The 13,292-nt window shown below is 49.4% G+C and overlaps 1 protein-coding gene across 2 annotated transcripts in view; it reads right to left on the reverse strand.

The window, feature by feature from the left end:
* Positions 1 to 8,916, reverse strand: part of Tsc22d1 (TSC22 domain family member 1) — a 101,239-nt gene extending 92,323 nt beyond the window's left edge. Inside the window, exons 1-2 of one of the 2 annotated variants that reach the window (XM_057785882.1) lie at positions 8,403 to 8,916; positions 5,137 to 8,196 (exon numbers count right to left, since the gene is read on the reverse strand). In XM_057785882.1, coding sequence (XP_057641865.1) covers positions 5,137 to 8,033 — 2,897 coding nt within the window. In that variant the 5' untranslated portion in view covers positions 8,034 to 8,196; positions 8,403 to 8,916. Of the gene's footprint in view, positions 1 to 5,136; positions 8,201 to 8,402 lie in introns of both variants that reach the window. The other variant, XM_057785884.1, reaches the window with a different exon arrangement.
* Between the last annotated feature and the right edge of the window lie 4,376 nt (positions 8,917 to 13,292).

Genomic DNA, 13,292 nt, shown 5'->3' on the forward strand with positions numbered 1-13,292 from the left:
TACACAGCTAACAAGGAGAGACCAGCAAAAAATAAAATAAAAAAATAAAATAAAAAGCTCTTGGAAATTACAAGAAAAAGTCAACAGAAACAGAGCAAAGAGAAAGAGATGAAAACGAAGGAAGTCAGAAGATCAGTCAAGGTGGCCCATGATGCAGTAAGTTTGAGGAGGAGAAAATGTGTGGGTGGAGCTCTTTGGCAGAGTGTTTGCCAAGGCTACGTGAGGCCCTGAGTTCAGTCTCAGCATCACAACTTTCCAGGCAGAAACAACACACATCAAAAGCTTGAGTAAAAGCAGGTTCCACCCCCCATCCTCCCCCAACCACACGCATGCATGCAATCCGTGTAAAATTTGAAACAATGGAAGCAACTTAAAAGCTTTCATAGATTTTTAAAATGAGGAGAGACAAAGAAGGAAGGCAAACACAAATCGGCTTGAGAAACCAATGTGGTTACAGAATTCTCAAAAGCAATATAGAAGCTACCAAGTGGTGGCAGAGTTGCGAGAGAACACGAGTTTTACAACCTGGTAGCCTTTACCTCAACAAAGAATCAACTGAGTGCAAGGTAAGCTGACACCATTTAAAAATAGCAAGTAAATCAAGAATGAAGTCAACACTGGCTGTGGAAAACCAAGACGGACCACTGGGGAAAATTAAACAGGGAATCCTAGAGTAACAGATGAGTGGAAGCCCAGGCGACGGTCCAGAAGAGAGGCCAGGGTGATACTAGGCTTCCTCGAAAATTAATCTTAGTAACTAATTAATACTCTGAGGTTGATGAAGAGGGGGGTAATACAGAACATTAGTGATAACGAAGAGGAACCTAAATACAGGGCGTGATGAGAACGAAGCCCAATGTTCTAAGTGGCTCTCTAGTCCCCAGGGACTGCAAGCACAGAACCTCGAAATCACCAGAGTTGAGGAAGGACTCTATCAAGGTGGGGACCGGACTGGGACAGTTAACCGGGAGAAAACACACCGAGCTGATAAAGGAATTCGGGGGGGGGGGGGCTGACCCACCCCTTTCAGTATACTAAATAGCCAGGGACGGGGAGAGGAGCAAGGCAGCCACAGGACACACGGTACTGTGGGTGGACATAACTCTTACAAGACTTAGGAATATTCAAGAGTGATATAACTACTGGGAGAAAGGAATATCGGAACAAGGGCAACCAGCAGGGCAGATCCATTTCATCCAAGGAATTTAAAAACACAAGCAAAAACCAAGTGAGGACTGTTTTATTAACTCTTAGGAGCACAGTGAGTTAAGCTGTGAGAGTTTTCTAAGTTTATTTAATTCACGTAACAATTCTGTGAGACGCGCTATTGCCTTCAGTGTTTTCAAATGAGGAAACTGAGGCAAAAGCAAATGAAGAAGCCCAAAGTCACATGAAAGGAGCCGAGGACAGAGAAAAGAGAAGCTGAGAGCTGCTCCTGTTGCCTGTCCAGTAGAAAGACTGGCTTGTCAAAGAGCAATCATCTACAAGAGACTGGAGGGATTCTAGAAAGAAAACCTGGGAAGGAAGAAGGCAGCAAGTACAGACTTTGATTCTTTAAATTGTGCATGTAAAAAAATAAATATTTCAAGTCGGGTGTGATGGCACACACCTCTAGCCCCAGCACTCGGAAGGCAGAAGCAGACTGAGGTCTCTGAGTTCAAGGCCAGCCAGGGCTACAGAGAGAGACCTGTCTCAAAACAAAAACCTTTTAAAAGACATTGCATTTAAAAGTATTTTGCATTATTTTAACCCATGCATCCTACCATTCTCAGTAGATAAGTAAGACAAGTATTGTTCCTTCTTTTGCAAAACACTCAATTCCAGGCTGGAGATGACTCTCTCCGTATAGTGCTTGCTACGTATACATAGCACGGAACGGGAGTCTGGACCCCAGAACCCACATAAAAGCCTGATGAAGAGGCACAGAAGCGGAGACAGGTGCATCCCTGAAGCTCACTGGCTATCCAGTCCAGCCAATAGAGTGAGCTCCAATTCAGTGAGATCCTGTCTCAAAAAATAAGGTGGGCACAACTGAGGAGACACCTGAAGCTGACCTCTGATGTCCATATTCACATGCACATATGCAACACACAAAAATAAACATGAAAGCAAAAACATATAATACTTGAGAACTTACTGCAAAATAGACACTCTTTAGAAGGTTAATGCCATGTCACCTTAAGGAGCAGGAAGCTAACCAAGTCATATTGCTATTTCCATTTGTTACAGAAATTTTAGCACCTGCATTTCTGTGTGCTTAAGATGACAGAATGAACTGTGTCATGATAGGAAAACAGAAAAAGATCTGCTCACAAAGTTTGTTAAAAAATATATTTAGTTCCTCCCCTTGTGGGAAAGTCTGGTAAACATAATTATCCCCAAATACACAGTACTTAAATAGAGGGACAGTAAGACGTGCTAAGGAAACACCCCCTGGGGAAGAAAAATCTTTCAGAGGGAACATCTGAGCTTTGCCTAAAAACAAGAGAATACAAATTCACATAATACTTTGATAACAAGCACAAAACATTATGATAAAGTAACTGTATGTCCCCATTCCTGTAAAGGTTAAGTTCACATTAAAGGCCAAGACATCGAGATCTTTATAATAAAAATGATCTATAAAAAAGGAAGTCATATAATCGTAATACCTTGGTCCTTATTTTTATGTTTATTTATATGTAATGTTTATCGTCTCTCTGCTTTACAGACGACAAGAGGGCAAGAGGAAGCACTGTCCCTGAGTACTAAGTAGGCATTTAGATCTAAAGAGCGACAGTACATCGCAATATATATGCAAGGGTGATCTCTCTTCTGCCACCAAAAATTTTATACTAACAGACTTCCTGGGTCATAAACTTAAATGAGGACACAACCCTTTCTTCCAGAGGAGATGGATGGTGAAGGACACAGAGGCTGGCATGAGGAAAGGTAAACGGTGATATTTATTCCCTTTTTTCTCTCGTAGGTATCCCAATTATCTCCCAGAGGCAAATTTCAACGATTTTTTTTTCTAAACCAAACTACATTGAGATAAAAAACAAAACAAAACAAAACAAAAAACAAAAACCCTGCAATAAAACACAATTAAAACAGACCTCACTGATTGGTCTTGCCTGTGCCTTAGTAGCAGACTCAGACCTCAGTGAAACTGAAGGAGACCTGGAAAAAAGTGTGTCCAGTTTTGATGACTCAATAGTGACGTCAATTAACACAAGTTTGTGGGATAAAGTTCAAATGCCATCTGAAGATAACTTATGATAATAATGGAGAAAAATATTTTATATTCATTCTTGTGGTTTCCCAGAACATAACTCTCCATCACAGGCGCCTGGTCTACCTTTATCTCAGTTAGTCTGCCTATAAGGAAAATGGCTCTGCAGCATCTCCACCTGGGATGACTCTACTCCAAGCTAGTGTGCAGGCAGCACCCTGACTGTGTGACAGAGAGCCTTTAAAGGCCTACCGTCCTCCCTACTGAGAGGAGGAAAACAAAGTCCTCCCAGGAGCCCACAAACAGTAATTAAGAAAACCTTCACAGGTTGGTAATCAGTGTGCGGTTTTCATTTCTGGCACCTGTCTTTCACTGTTCTTAAGTCAGCATCTACACTGTACATTATTTTAACAGAACTTCACTCTGTTCCTACCCTTTTGATTTAGGAAACAAAAATCAGGGTAAATAATTCCTTAAAATGAAAAAGTACGGGTGAGGATCAGAATGATAAAGACAAAATTAAAGGCTGAACAATAATTATAACTGGACTATTACAGAAAACTACCTCTTAGAAATCCATCTTGTGAAGTAGTTTTGTACATAGATTAAGAACTACTTTTAGTAACAAAATTTAAATGTCTGACTATCAGAAAAACAAAAACACTGAAAAGGTATTTTCGCATGTTTCAATATCACAACCTTTTATCTTTTAAGCTCAGGGGGGAAAATTATGAAAATTTCACTGAAACAATTGTCCTTTTCTTTTTATAAAATTCTTTTGCAATATTCTCAGTTTTTCCAAAATAAACCCACAAATACACATATAAACACTTCAATTGGAATAATGAAAATGTCAAAAATCTCCAAAAGATACTAAAATAGTTAAATATCTTAATGCTTTTTCAAAACTCCAGTGAAAAAGAAGTCTTTTTACAACTCCTATACTTCTGATCGCTGTAAATACTGGCAAACTTGCAAAAAGAACATTCCTCTAACAAAACAAAAAACTCTTAATCTTAAAGCAATGTAGAAACAGCTTTTCTAGCCAGCCTCATTCACTAGGTGTGATCTGCATATTATCGCCAATATAAATGGAAAAGAAAACGCTGGCTTAGTACTGACTTAACTTTTAGACTTTCTGTATTTTGGCGAGAGTACAAACAGGTGGGACAGATTAGCCTGTTAAAATCAGACCTTTAAGACTGATTTCACTCCTTAAAATGGCTACCACCTTCATTTCCTAGCAAAAGAAAAACTCCACAGCATTACTCACTACCAAGCATAAATCCAGGTATCTTGCCCTTGAAATACACGCTGTTGGACTTGGATTCCTCTTTTGTTCAAATAAAGTAACCGTTACATTAAGTTTACAAGAGCTGGTTACTAACAGCATGAGGGCAACCTATATCACCCAGATTAGGTCATCTTTCCCACAGTGCCTTGGGAGGACAAGCAGGTAACAGTATCTTTAACAGCCTAAGATCAAACATCCCAGAACAGAAAAGGGCTGTAGGGCAGAAACAAACGTGGGAACCACAACACCCGGCAAAAAAATGATCATAAAGATTTTAGGAGCTCAAGAAAAGTGCTTAACGCTTTCGTGGAGTAACAAAATGTAGGCTGCTTCTCATAAATTATCTTTTCAAAAGCATTTTATGAACAATAAAATCTACCTGACAGCCCCAAGCCTATCTGTAACATACACACTGCAGCTGTCGTGAACACTATTTTCATAATCTACCCTAGTCCCCACCTACTCTGAAGCCGTTCCTTAACACTGACTCTAGAGAACTTACCATGCATATATATGCACTTTTCCCATACACACGCAAAGGTCTGATGCTTTAGACTAACGGTACCCGCACACTGCCACTAGAGATTGACTCTGAACTGCTCAGTTCCGCAGCAGCCCGTGATCTTACCTCTCGTCTTCGCCATCCACCAGGGGTGTTGTCAGCGGTAGCACCTTCAACGGGAAGAGAGAAGCAGAGGCTGCTAGGCTGCTGCTACTCCCATCTGAAACTGCTGACATTCCCCCACCGTCACCACTCAGAGTCTGAGGTAAGCCGACTACGGAGGGCTCCGCTGGGCGCCTGGCATCTTCCATTTGGCTTCCGATTGCCTGAGCTAATGATTGTGTAGAGAACTGAGTAGAACTTAGTGGTATCTGCTGTGCCAGAGGCAAATTTATGTTAGTGGCTATCAAGGGGGATTGACTAACACTTTGAACCAAACTGCCATTTTGGGTAGCCGGGGGTTGTGCTATATTCTGTGGTGGAACTAAGTTTGTCGGGGCGGAAGGCATTCCAGGAGGAGCAGCTGAACTAACCTGACCTGGAACAGAAATACTACTAGCGGAGGGCAAAGGACTACCTGCGGGCATCTGCTGGGTAACAACTCCTGGGGCCACGGTTTCTACTCCCTGTGGCTGGGGAGGCACAGTTAACAAGGTACTCTGGGGTGCGATAACCAATTGTGGAGGAAGGCCTGAAGCACTAGTTTGAACTCCCTGATGAATGATCCCAGTCGGAGCAGGTAGGACTACTTGTGAAGATGGAGGAGCACCTTGCTGGATAACTGAAGGTGTAACTTGGGTGGATGGCTGCTGTGCTGCAGTGGGCATGTTGGCCTGGTGACCAAGATTTGCAATTTGACTGCCAGCTGGGACAGCAGACACTGCTGTTTGAGCCTGGCCAATGGGCTGCCCAGATGCCCCTGCAGGTTGTGCTTGTACTGCTGTGGATTGCACTGGCAGCTGGATGCCCTGTGGCTGGGCCACAGGAATCACGGATGGTCCTGCTCCCGATCCTGCGGAACTGGCCTGTCCAGAGGACATCGCTGCTTGAAGAATTGGCTGCTGCTGTACGTATTCTGACGAAGGGTTTTGAGTCATCGACTGGCCATGGCCTGGAGCTAGCTGTGTAGAAACCATTGGTTGCTGCTGCCCATACGGTAACTGTTGGGGTGGCGGCCCTGGGAGAGGAGTTTGCACTGGAGGAGCTGTCTGGGGGTACGGCAGTTGGGGTTGAGCCAAGCTGGAAATGGAGGGCTGCTGACCTCCAGCTGCCGTTACCACATTCACAGACGAAGGCTGGATACCGGCGGCTGCGCTCCTGGCGGCTTGCAGAGGTACAGGTTGAAGACCCGGCTTCTGCTGAAAGCTCAATTCTTGAGGCTGTAATTGAACTTGTGACATCTGCGGCTGAGAAATACTCTGCGGTATACTAGCTGCTGCAATACTCTGTGGCCCGGGGCTACTGAAATCCATCTGCTGGAGGGCCACACCTGGAAGAACTGGCAGCGGTGGTGGTGGTGGCGGCTGCGGCTGCTGCACCACCACAGCAGGGGCTCCCATCTCGCCACTTCCCACACTCTCCGTGTAGTGGCTCAGCGTGCTGACACTACTGCTCACCGAACCCCCACTAGTGCTCTCCCTCTCCGAAGACACTTCCGTGGGGGTTTGCTTCACGGTCTCCACCGCTTTATTTATGGCCACGCCTTCTGCGGCCGGCAGGGCGTTCTCTTTTTCGTAGAACTCGGTGCAAGTCCATCTACCTTTTTTAAAGGGTTCAGAAGTAGAGTCTAACTTCACAACTCTGAACCTTGACGTGTTAACTGTTGGTTGCTGCTGCTGACTTGAAACCACTCCCACAGTGATACCTGCAGCTGCATTAAGGACACTGTTAGCAACAGGAGAGGAAGAGACAGTACCATTGCCCATGCCACTCAGGGCACTCACATTAACACCACTGCTAACTCCAGGCCCAACACCTACACCAGCAGCACTAGGAATATTGCTTGTACTTATATTAGCATTACCATGCACGCCGCTTGTCACGTGAGGACTGAAACTACCCGCAGCAGCAACGCTAACATTATTCGTCGCACTCGTGCCAGGCACAGAATTTATACCTATGCTGCCTGCAGTACTTGGAGCGCGGAGGTTCGGCATCCCGGATGCAGGTAAGGCGCTGGATGATACAGCAGAAGCAGGGGCAACCGGCACAGCGCCATCAGAACTTCCAGTTGTAGAGAGTTTTCGGGACACTGGGCTCGAGGGTGGCCCTCCAGGAATGGACGGAGTGGTCACAGCAGCATGGGACGAATGGTGGTGTCCGTGGTGAAGGTGGTGCCCGTGATGAAGGTGATGGTGGTGATGGAGGTGGTGGGGATGAGCGTTCCCATTGATCACAACGTTCTGTGGTGGGAGGTGAGGCAAATGAGGCTGAGGAAGGTGCGGCTGGTTAGGAGAGACTGCCCCAGGTGTTTCGGCTTCCTGAAAGTTATTCAGAGTCTCTTCCGAGGAGCTGCGTTCAGGCTCGCCCAAGTCAGTGGCCCTGGAAAGAGACACGTCAAGGATCTCGGAAGAAGACAGGTCCTCCGTGTGAGACTCGTCCAGATCGTCGTAGCTCTCGGTGTCCTCCGCTATGCTGTTGTTCGAGCTGATGCTGGCAGAGATCTGAGCCGGAGTAACGCTAGTTATCTGGAAGCCACTTTTCTTTTTCATCTGAGTTCCGCCCGGCGCAAGAGGCTGTGCCTGCAGCGGAGCCTGCGAGAGGAGGTTCAGGCTTTGTGGAGGCGGAGGCTGAGGTCCCTGCGTGGAAGATGCAGCAGGAGGCGGCGGCTGGAGCAGCGAAGGAGGAGGAAAATCCTCAGAAGATGGAGCAGCACCACTGACGACGGTACCTGCTGCACTGAGCGCAGAGGCGCTGCCGCCACTGCTGCCCCTTCGAGGGAACATCGCCGGGTGCGCCATCTTCCTAGTACTAATGTCTGCGGCGGCGGCCGCCGCGGCAGTGGACTCCGGCGGCTGGTGCATTGTGCTGGGTACCGGGGGGCGGAGAAGGCGAGTGCAATTTCCTTCTGCACCGTAATCTTTGTATGGAGAAGCCGGAGAGGAGAACAGGACCTGAAGCTCCGCCCGACGCGATTCCTCCTCCTCCTCCTCGGCCGAAGGCGCCGACTGCTCCTGCCTTCGAGGGCTAGCTTCGGGAAGGGAGGATGAACCGGGTGAACCAGGTGGTTGGGGAACCGAAGGGGGACCCCTTCAGTCCTTCGCCATTCACTTTCCCCTCCAGTCACACACCCCCCTTTATATTCCGCTTCACGTGGGGTGCGGGGCGGGAGGAGGGAGGGAGGGGAGCCCAGGAGGGGGCGGGGGAGCCGAGGAGAAGCGAGAAATGCCCACCTTCTTTGGCCAACTCCGGAGCCAGCTCAGCCCCCTCCTCCCGCGGCGGCGGCCACTGCAAAGCCCCGCCGCTCGCCCTGCACTGAGGCAGCGCGGAGCGAGCGAGCGGTCGCCCGGCCCTCGCCACCCCCGGCGCCGCGGCCGCCGGCGAGCTCCGAGCTCAGCGTCGCTCCAACCTCCCCTGCCGGCGCGGCCGGCCCCACTCGGGCCTCCCCCCGCGGCCCGCGGCCCCTCTCAAACCCCCTGGGCTCGCGACGGCTGCTCCGGGAGCAAAGACTGGCCGCGGCTGGGACCCGGGCGGCGCGGCTGGGAGCGGGGAGAAGGAGGCGGCGGTGGCGGGGCGCCCGGTACGGTGAACCCAGCAACGAGGCGCGGGCGGGCGCGCAGAGACGCCGGGTCCTCGCGGAGCGCGGCCGGGGCGCGGCGGTGGCGGTGGCAGCGGCGTCGGCGACAGCGGGAGCCCAGGGACCGCTCCATCACTGGCAGCCATGGAGCCCGAGCATTTTCCTCCCTCGGGGCAGGCGCTCGGCTCGGCACACGTCCTCGGGGAGGAAGAGGGCGCCGGCGCCCGGGCCGCTCCGGCGGGCGACGGGGACGTGCGCGGGAGCCGAGGGGCGAGCTCGCGTCCTCTTCTCAGCCCGCCGGCTGCCTCGGCACCGCGCTGCTCCCGCGGCCGGGAGGGAGGAAGGGAGGGAGGGGGCCGCGGGCGGCGGCGGTGGTGGCAGCTCCTTTCGCGGTGGCGGCGGCGGCCAGACGGGGCTGGTGCAGCGACTGCAGCCGACGCCGTTCAAAGAAATGAGAGGTGGGGTTGGTCGGTGGCGGCGCGGGGCGGGGGAGTGGGAGGGCGTCGGGCGAGGAGGGGGCTGTGGTGGTTGTTACTAGTGCTCTTCCCGAGCTGCTCAGTATCCCCAGTCTCTCGCGGCACCAAGAGAGGAGGGACCAGCGCCCCAACGCAAAAGGAGGAGGGTCGAGCGAGCGCCGACCGAGGAGGAGGAGGAGGAGGAGAAGAAGAAGGCGGCGGGGGGGAGGGGTCGCGGAGGAGAGGAGGGAAGATGGCGTCTGCGCCTGCGCGCCGGCGCTGCAGACATAAAGCCTGGTCTGACTAGGGAGAGGCGGCCTGTCTTCGGGCCCCGCCGAGCTCCCGACTGGGGCTCTGACGGAAATTGCCGAAGGCCGGCGGAGCCGCCGACGCCTGAGGGCGGTGGGGGTGGGGCGCCTGGGCGGGCGCGCGAGCGAGCGAATCCGGGTCGCGTGGAGAGTCTGGGGTGGGGTGCGGGGGGCCACGCGGCGCGCGCGCGCGGGTTAGGCGTGTCCGCTGCTGGCTCCCACGCGACCCGGGCGAGCGAGCAAGGGAACGAGCGAGCGAGGCGGGTGAGGAGCGCTAGGTCTCGGGCGTGCGCGCCCCGGGGCGGTATCCCCCGGCCTGCAGAATGGCTAATGAGGCTTTTCTCCTCAGCAACAGCATCACGAGTTGCAGCTCCCAGGAGCCCTCCGCTGCTGCCACATGAGTCAGGCTTTCTTCCCCGGCGTGTGGCAGAGTCCTCCTCCTCCATCTCCTCTTCCCTGCCGCACCTGGGCTCCCCCCTCGACCCGCACCGCCCTCGCCTCTTCCGGGGATGCCCTGGCTGCGGATCCCCCAGGACTGACTCCCCCACCCCACCCCAAGCCAGTGGTACCTTTTGTGCAGAGCGGTGGTGGCTACCGCAGGGTCCCTCGCCCTTCGACGGACTGGAGGGGCGAGGCTGCCAGCTGGTGTTACGGTTCGTGACCGGGATCCTCCCGAGCCCCTTCAGGGGAAGGCTCGCTCCTGAGGGAGTGGTCCTTTCTGCCCCTCGGTACCTGGAGGGAAGAAGCCAGCCTGCTGGGCCAGTCTGCTAACAGGTGGAGCTTCCCTCCAGCCATTCATTGTCTTTTTGTGTCCACACTGCGGCCCTCTGGGGTAAAGGCGAGGTCTTGCTGGAATTTAGTGAAGAATGCCCTTTAGGATTAGAAAAGGGAAAGGGCCAGTTGAAATTCCCTCTTTAAAAACAAACAAACAAAAAAAAAACCCACTAAACTAAAACTACGTTTCATGACTGTAAAGTAGTTAGGTTTAGGTGTGCTTGGAGGTAGTCTTCTGTTAAGTAGTACATGGTAAACCTCTCTAAACATTGCTTTGCTTCTAACCTAGAATTTTTTTTAAGCAAGTAAATATGAAAAGAGTCGTTTGAGAACAGGTTTGTTTCTGTTCTAACTTAGGTGAGGGGTTACAGATTGTTTGCAAGATAGACCCCTGAGTCAGGAAATTACCGATCTAATATTGGAAGGTTAACACCAAAAAAAAAAAAAAAAAAAAAAAAATCCCTGTTAGCTTCGGTTTTCTTTGAGCTTGGCACCCCTCATTCTATACATGAAAATCCTGAATGTCACCTAAGATTCACATTGTTACTACTTTTTTCTTTCTAAGTGAGACTGGGTCTCCTGAAGCGGAAGGTGACCTTAAACCCCTTGTATTCCTGCCGCGGTTTCCTGAGTGCTGTAATTACAAGCCCTCACCAGCATGCCTACTTGCTAATGTAAAGGGCTCTGGGCTAAGTACAAAGTATGTGCTCACAAATCTGAAAGTAATAGACCGTGATAGGTAATTGGGGGGGGGGGGACTGGGTTTGTGTCTTCTAATTAGTATGTGAGTACCTGTGTTTTCAGACAGCTGGGGCCATCGGAGTATTTTACAAAAATAAATCATTGCACCGAGTGTGCTGAGATAACTTGTAACCCCAGTGCTGAGGCGGTAGTGGCAGGAGGGTCTTGAGTCCCAGGGCAGCCTGAGCTACATAGGGAGATTGAGGCTTTAAACAAAGAAAATCTTTTGTAGCACCCTATTTGGATGTCACCTGTGTTCGTGGACATAACCCCCGGCTGCTTTTGTTGCAAGTGACTCACCAGTTTCTGAAGTACATACTGGGCATGCTTTCTCAGCAATTTTTTTGATAGAAAATAGAAGTTGTCCTAATGGCTTGAAACTGCAAGAGGACGGAGAATGACAGAAAGCTGTTTCTTTGGATGGTAGTGAGGAAGAAAATGTCCCTGGTATCGCAAAACGTTGCCTCAAACCAAAGCCTTAAATGGCAAAGGGCGTTTGTCACCCCTTGGCTTTTGTAACGCCTACTGTTATTTGATAATGGCGCTAAAAAGTAAAATAAAGTCATGAACGTTCTATGCAAAGTTGGCGTAATGGAAACCTTGTAGAAAGGGCTCTATCAGAAGCAGAGTTCATTCTGATCATCCAGCAGTGGGCTGGGTTGTGATCAGCTTGGGAAGAGGAATTCCTTTCAGAAGAAATGTTTAAAAAGAAAACTAAAGGGCTGGAGAGATGGCTCAGTGGTTAAGAACATTGCCTGCTCTTCCAAAGGTCCTGAGTTCAATTCCCAGCAACCACATGGTGGCTCACAACCATCTGTAATGAGGTCTGGTGCCCTCTTCTGGCCTGCAGACATACACACAGACAGAATATTGTATACATAATAAATAAATAAATAAATAAATAAATATTTTTTTTTTAAATTAAAGACGTTTATGCTGTGGGATATTGCTCTCATACACGGTAAAAATTTGTCACTCATATGGGTTTAATAAAATGTTGATTGGCCAGTAGCCAGGCAGGAAATATAGGCGGGGGTAGGGGACGAGACTAGGAGAATTCTGGGAAGACGAAAGGCAGAGACGCCAATCATCCAAAAGCAGAGAAAGCAAGATGAAAATGCCACATGGCTAAACATAGATAAGAATTATGGGTTGATATAAGTTGTTAGAAGTAGTAATAAGCCTGAACAATAGGTCAAACAGTTTATAATTAATATAAGCTTCTGTGTGTTTATTTGGGACTGAATGGCTGTGGGACCTGGTGGGACAGAAACTTCTGTCTGCATGTTTAATTGGGTGTGGTGGCACACGCCTTTAATCCCAGTACTCAAGAGGCAGAGGCAGGTGGATCTCTGAGTTTAAGGCCAGTCTAGTCTACATAAGGAGTTCCAGGCCAGCCACGGCTATATAGTAAGACCTTGTTATTCCTATGTCTGTTACACACCTATTAAATAACATGGAAAAAAAGAAATACTATGTTAAGTCCAGAGCTGAGATGGTATCCCATGCATATAATCCCAGTACTAAGGAGACCAACGCAGGAGTGCCCAAGTTTATGAACAACCTGGACTACATAGTGAAATCCAGGCCAACCTGGACTGTTGTGTGAGAACTTCCCCTACCACCACCAAAAAATGACAATTTTTTTTAAGCCTTTAATCCTGGCATAGGGATGTAGCTCCTTGGTAGAGCACTTCTGTACTGTACAGAAAGCCCTGGATGCAATTCCTAAAACCACAGATATAAATATTAAAGACAAGGGCTTACTCCAATAGCCCTCCAGGTCTCACCAATAATAATAGCTCATGCTTATGGCACACTATAACCACACCATTGTTCTCTGTGTTAAGAGTTTTAGCTCACTTAATCCTCACAATTGTATAAAATAGGAGCTGTAATTGTCCCCATCTGACAAATGAGGAAAGTGAGTTCGGAGAAGTTGTGGTCTTCTAGCTTGGCTAGTCGCCAGGCCAAGATGAAAACCCCAGGAGTCTACCGCCCTGGCATAACCTACCACCAACACGTAATTCAGGATCCTGTCAACTCGCTAGAGACACGTGTATGAATTTTTCTAACCAGGCATCTCCAAAGAATCTCCAAGCACTGTTTTCTCCTTGTGCAGAGGCATTCCAGGAAAGGATGTCTCTCCTGTAGGGACCTACCGTGGCCACATAGGAATTGGGCATAAATGAGCAGAACAATAATTTGATTAAGTTGAATGATTATTTTCTGATCAAAGCAGGTGCCAAATGCATGGAAGAAAGATGT

The sequence above is a fragment of the Chionomys nivalis genome, chromosome 12, assembly GCF_950005125.1.
Source record: "Chionomys nivalis chromosome 12, mChiNiv1.1, whole genome shotgun sequence".
Classification (NCBI taxonomy): Eukaryota; Metazoa; Chordata; class Mammalia; order Rodentia; family Cricetidae; genus Chionomys; species Chionomys nivalis.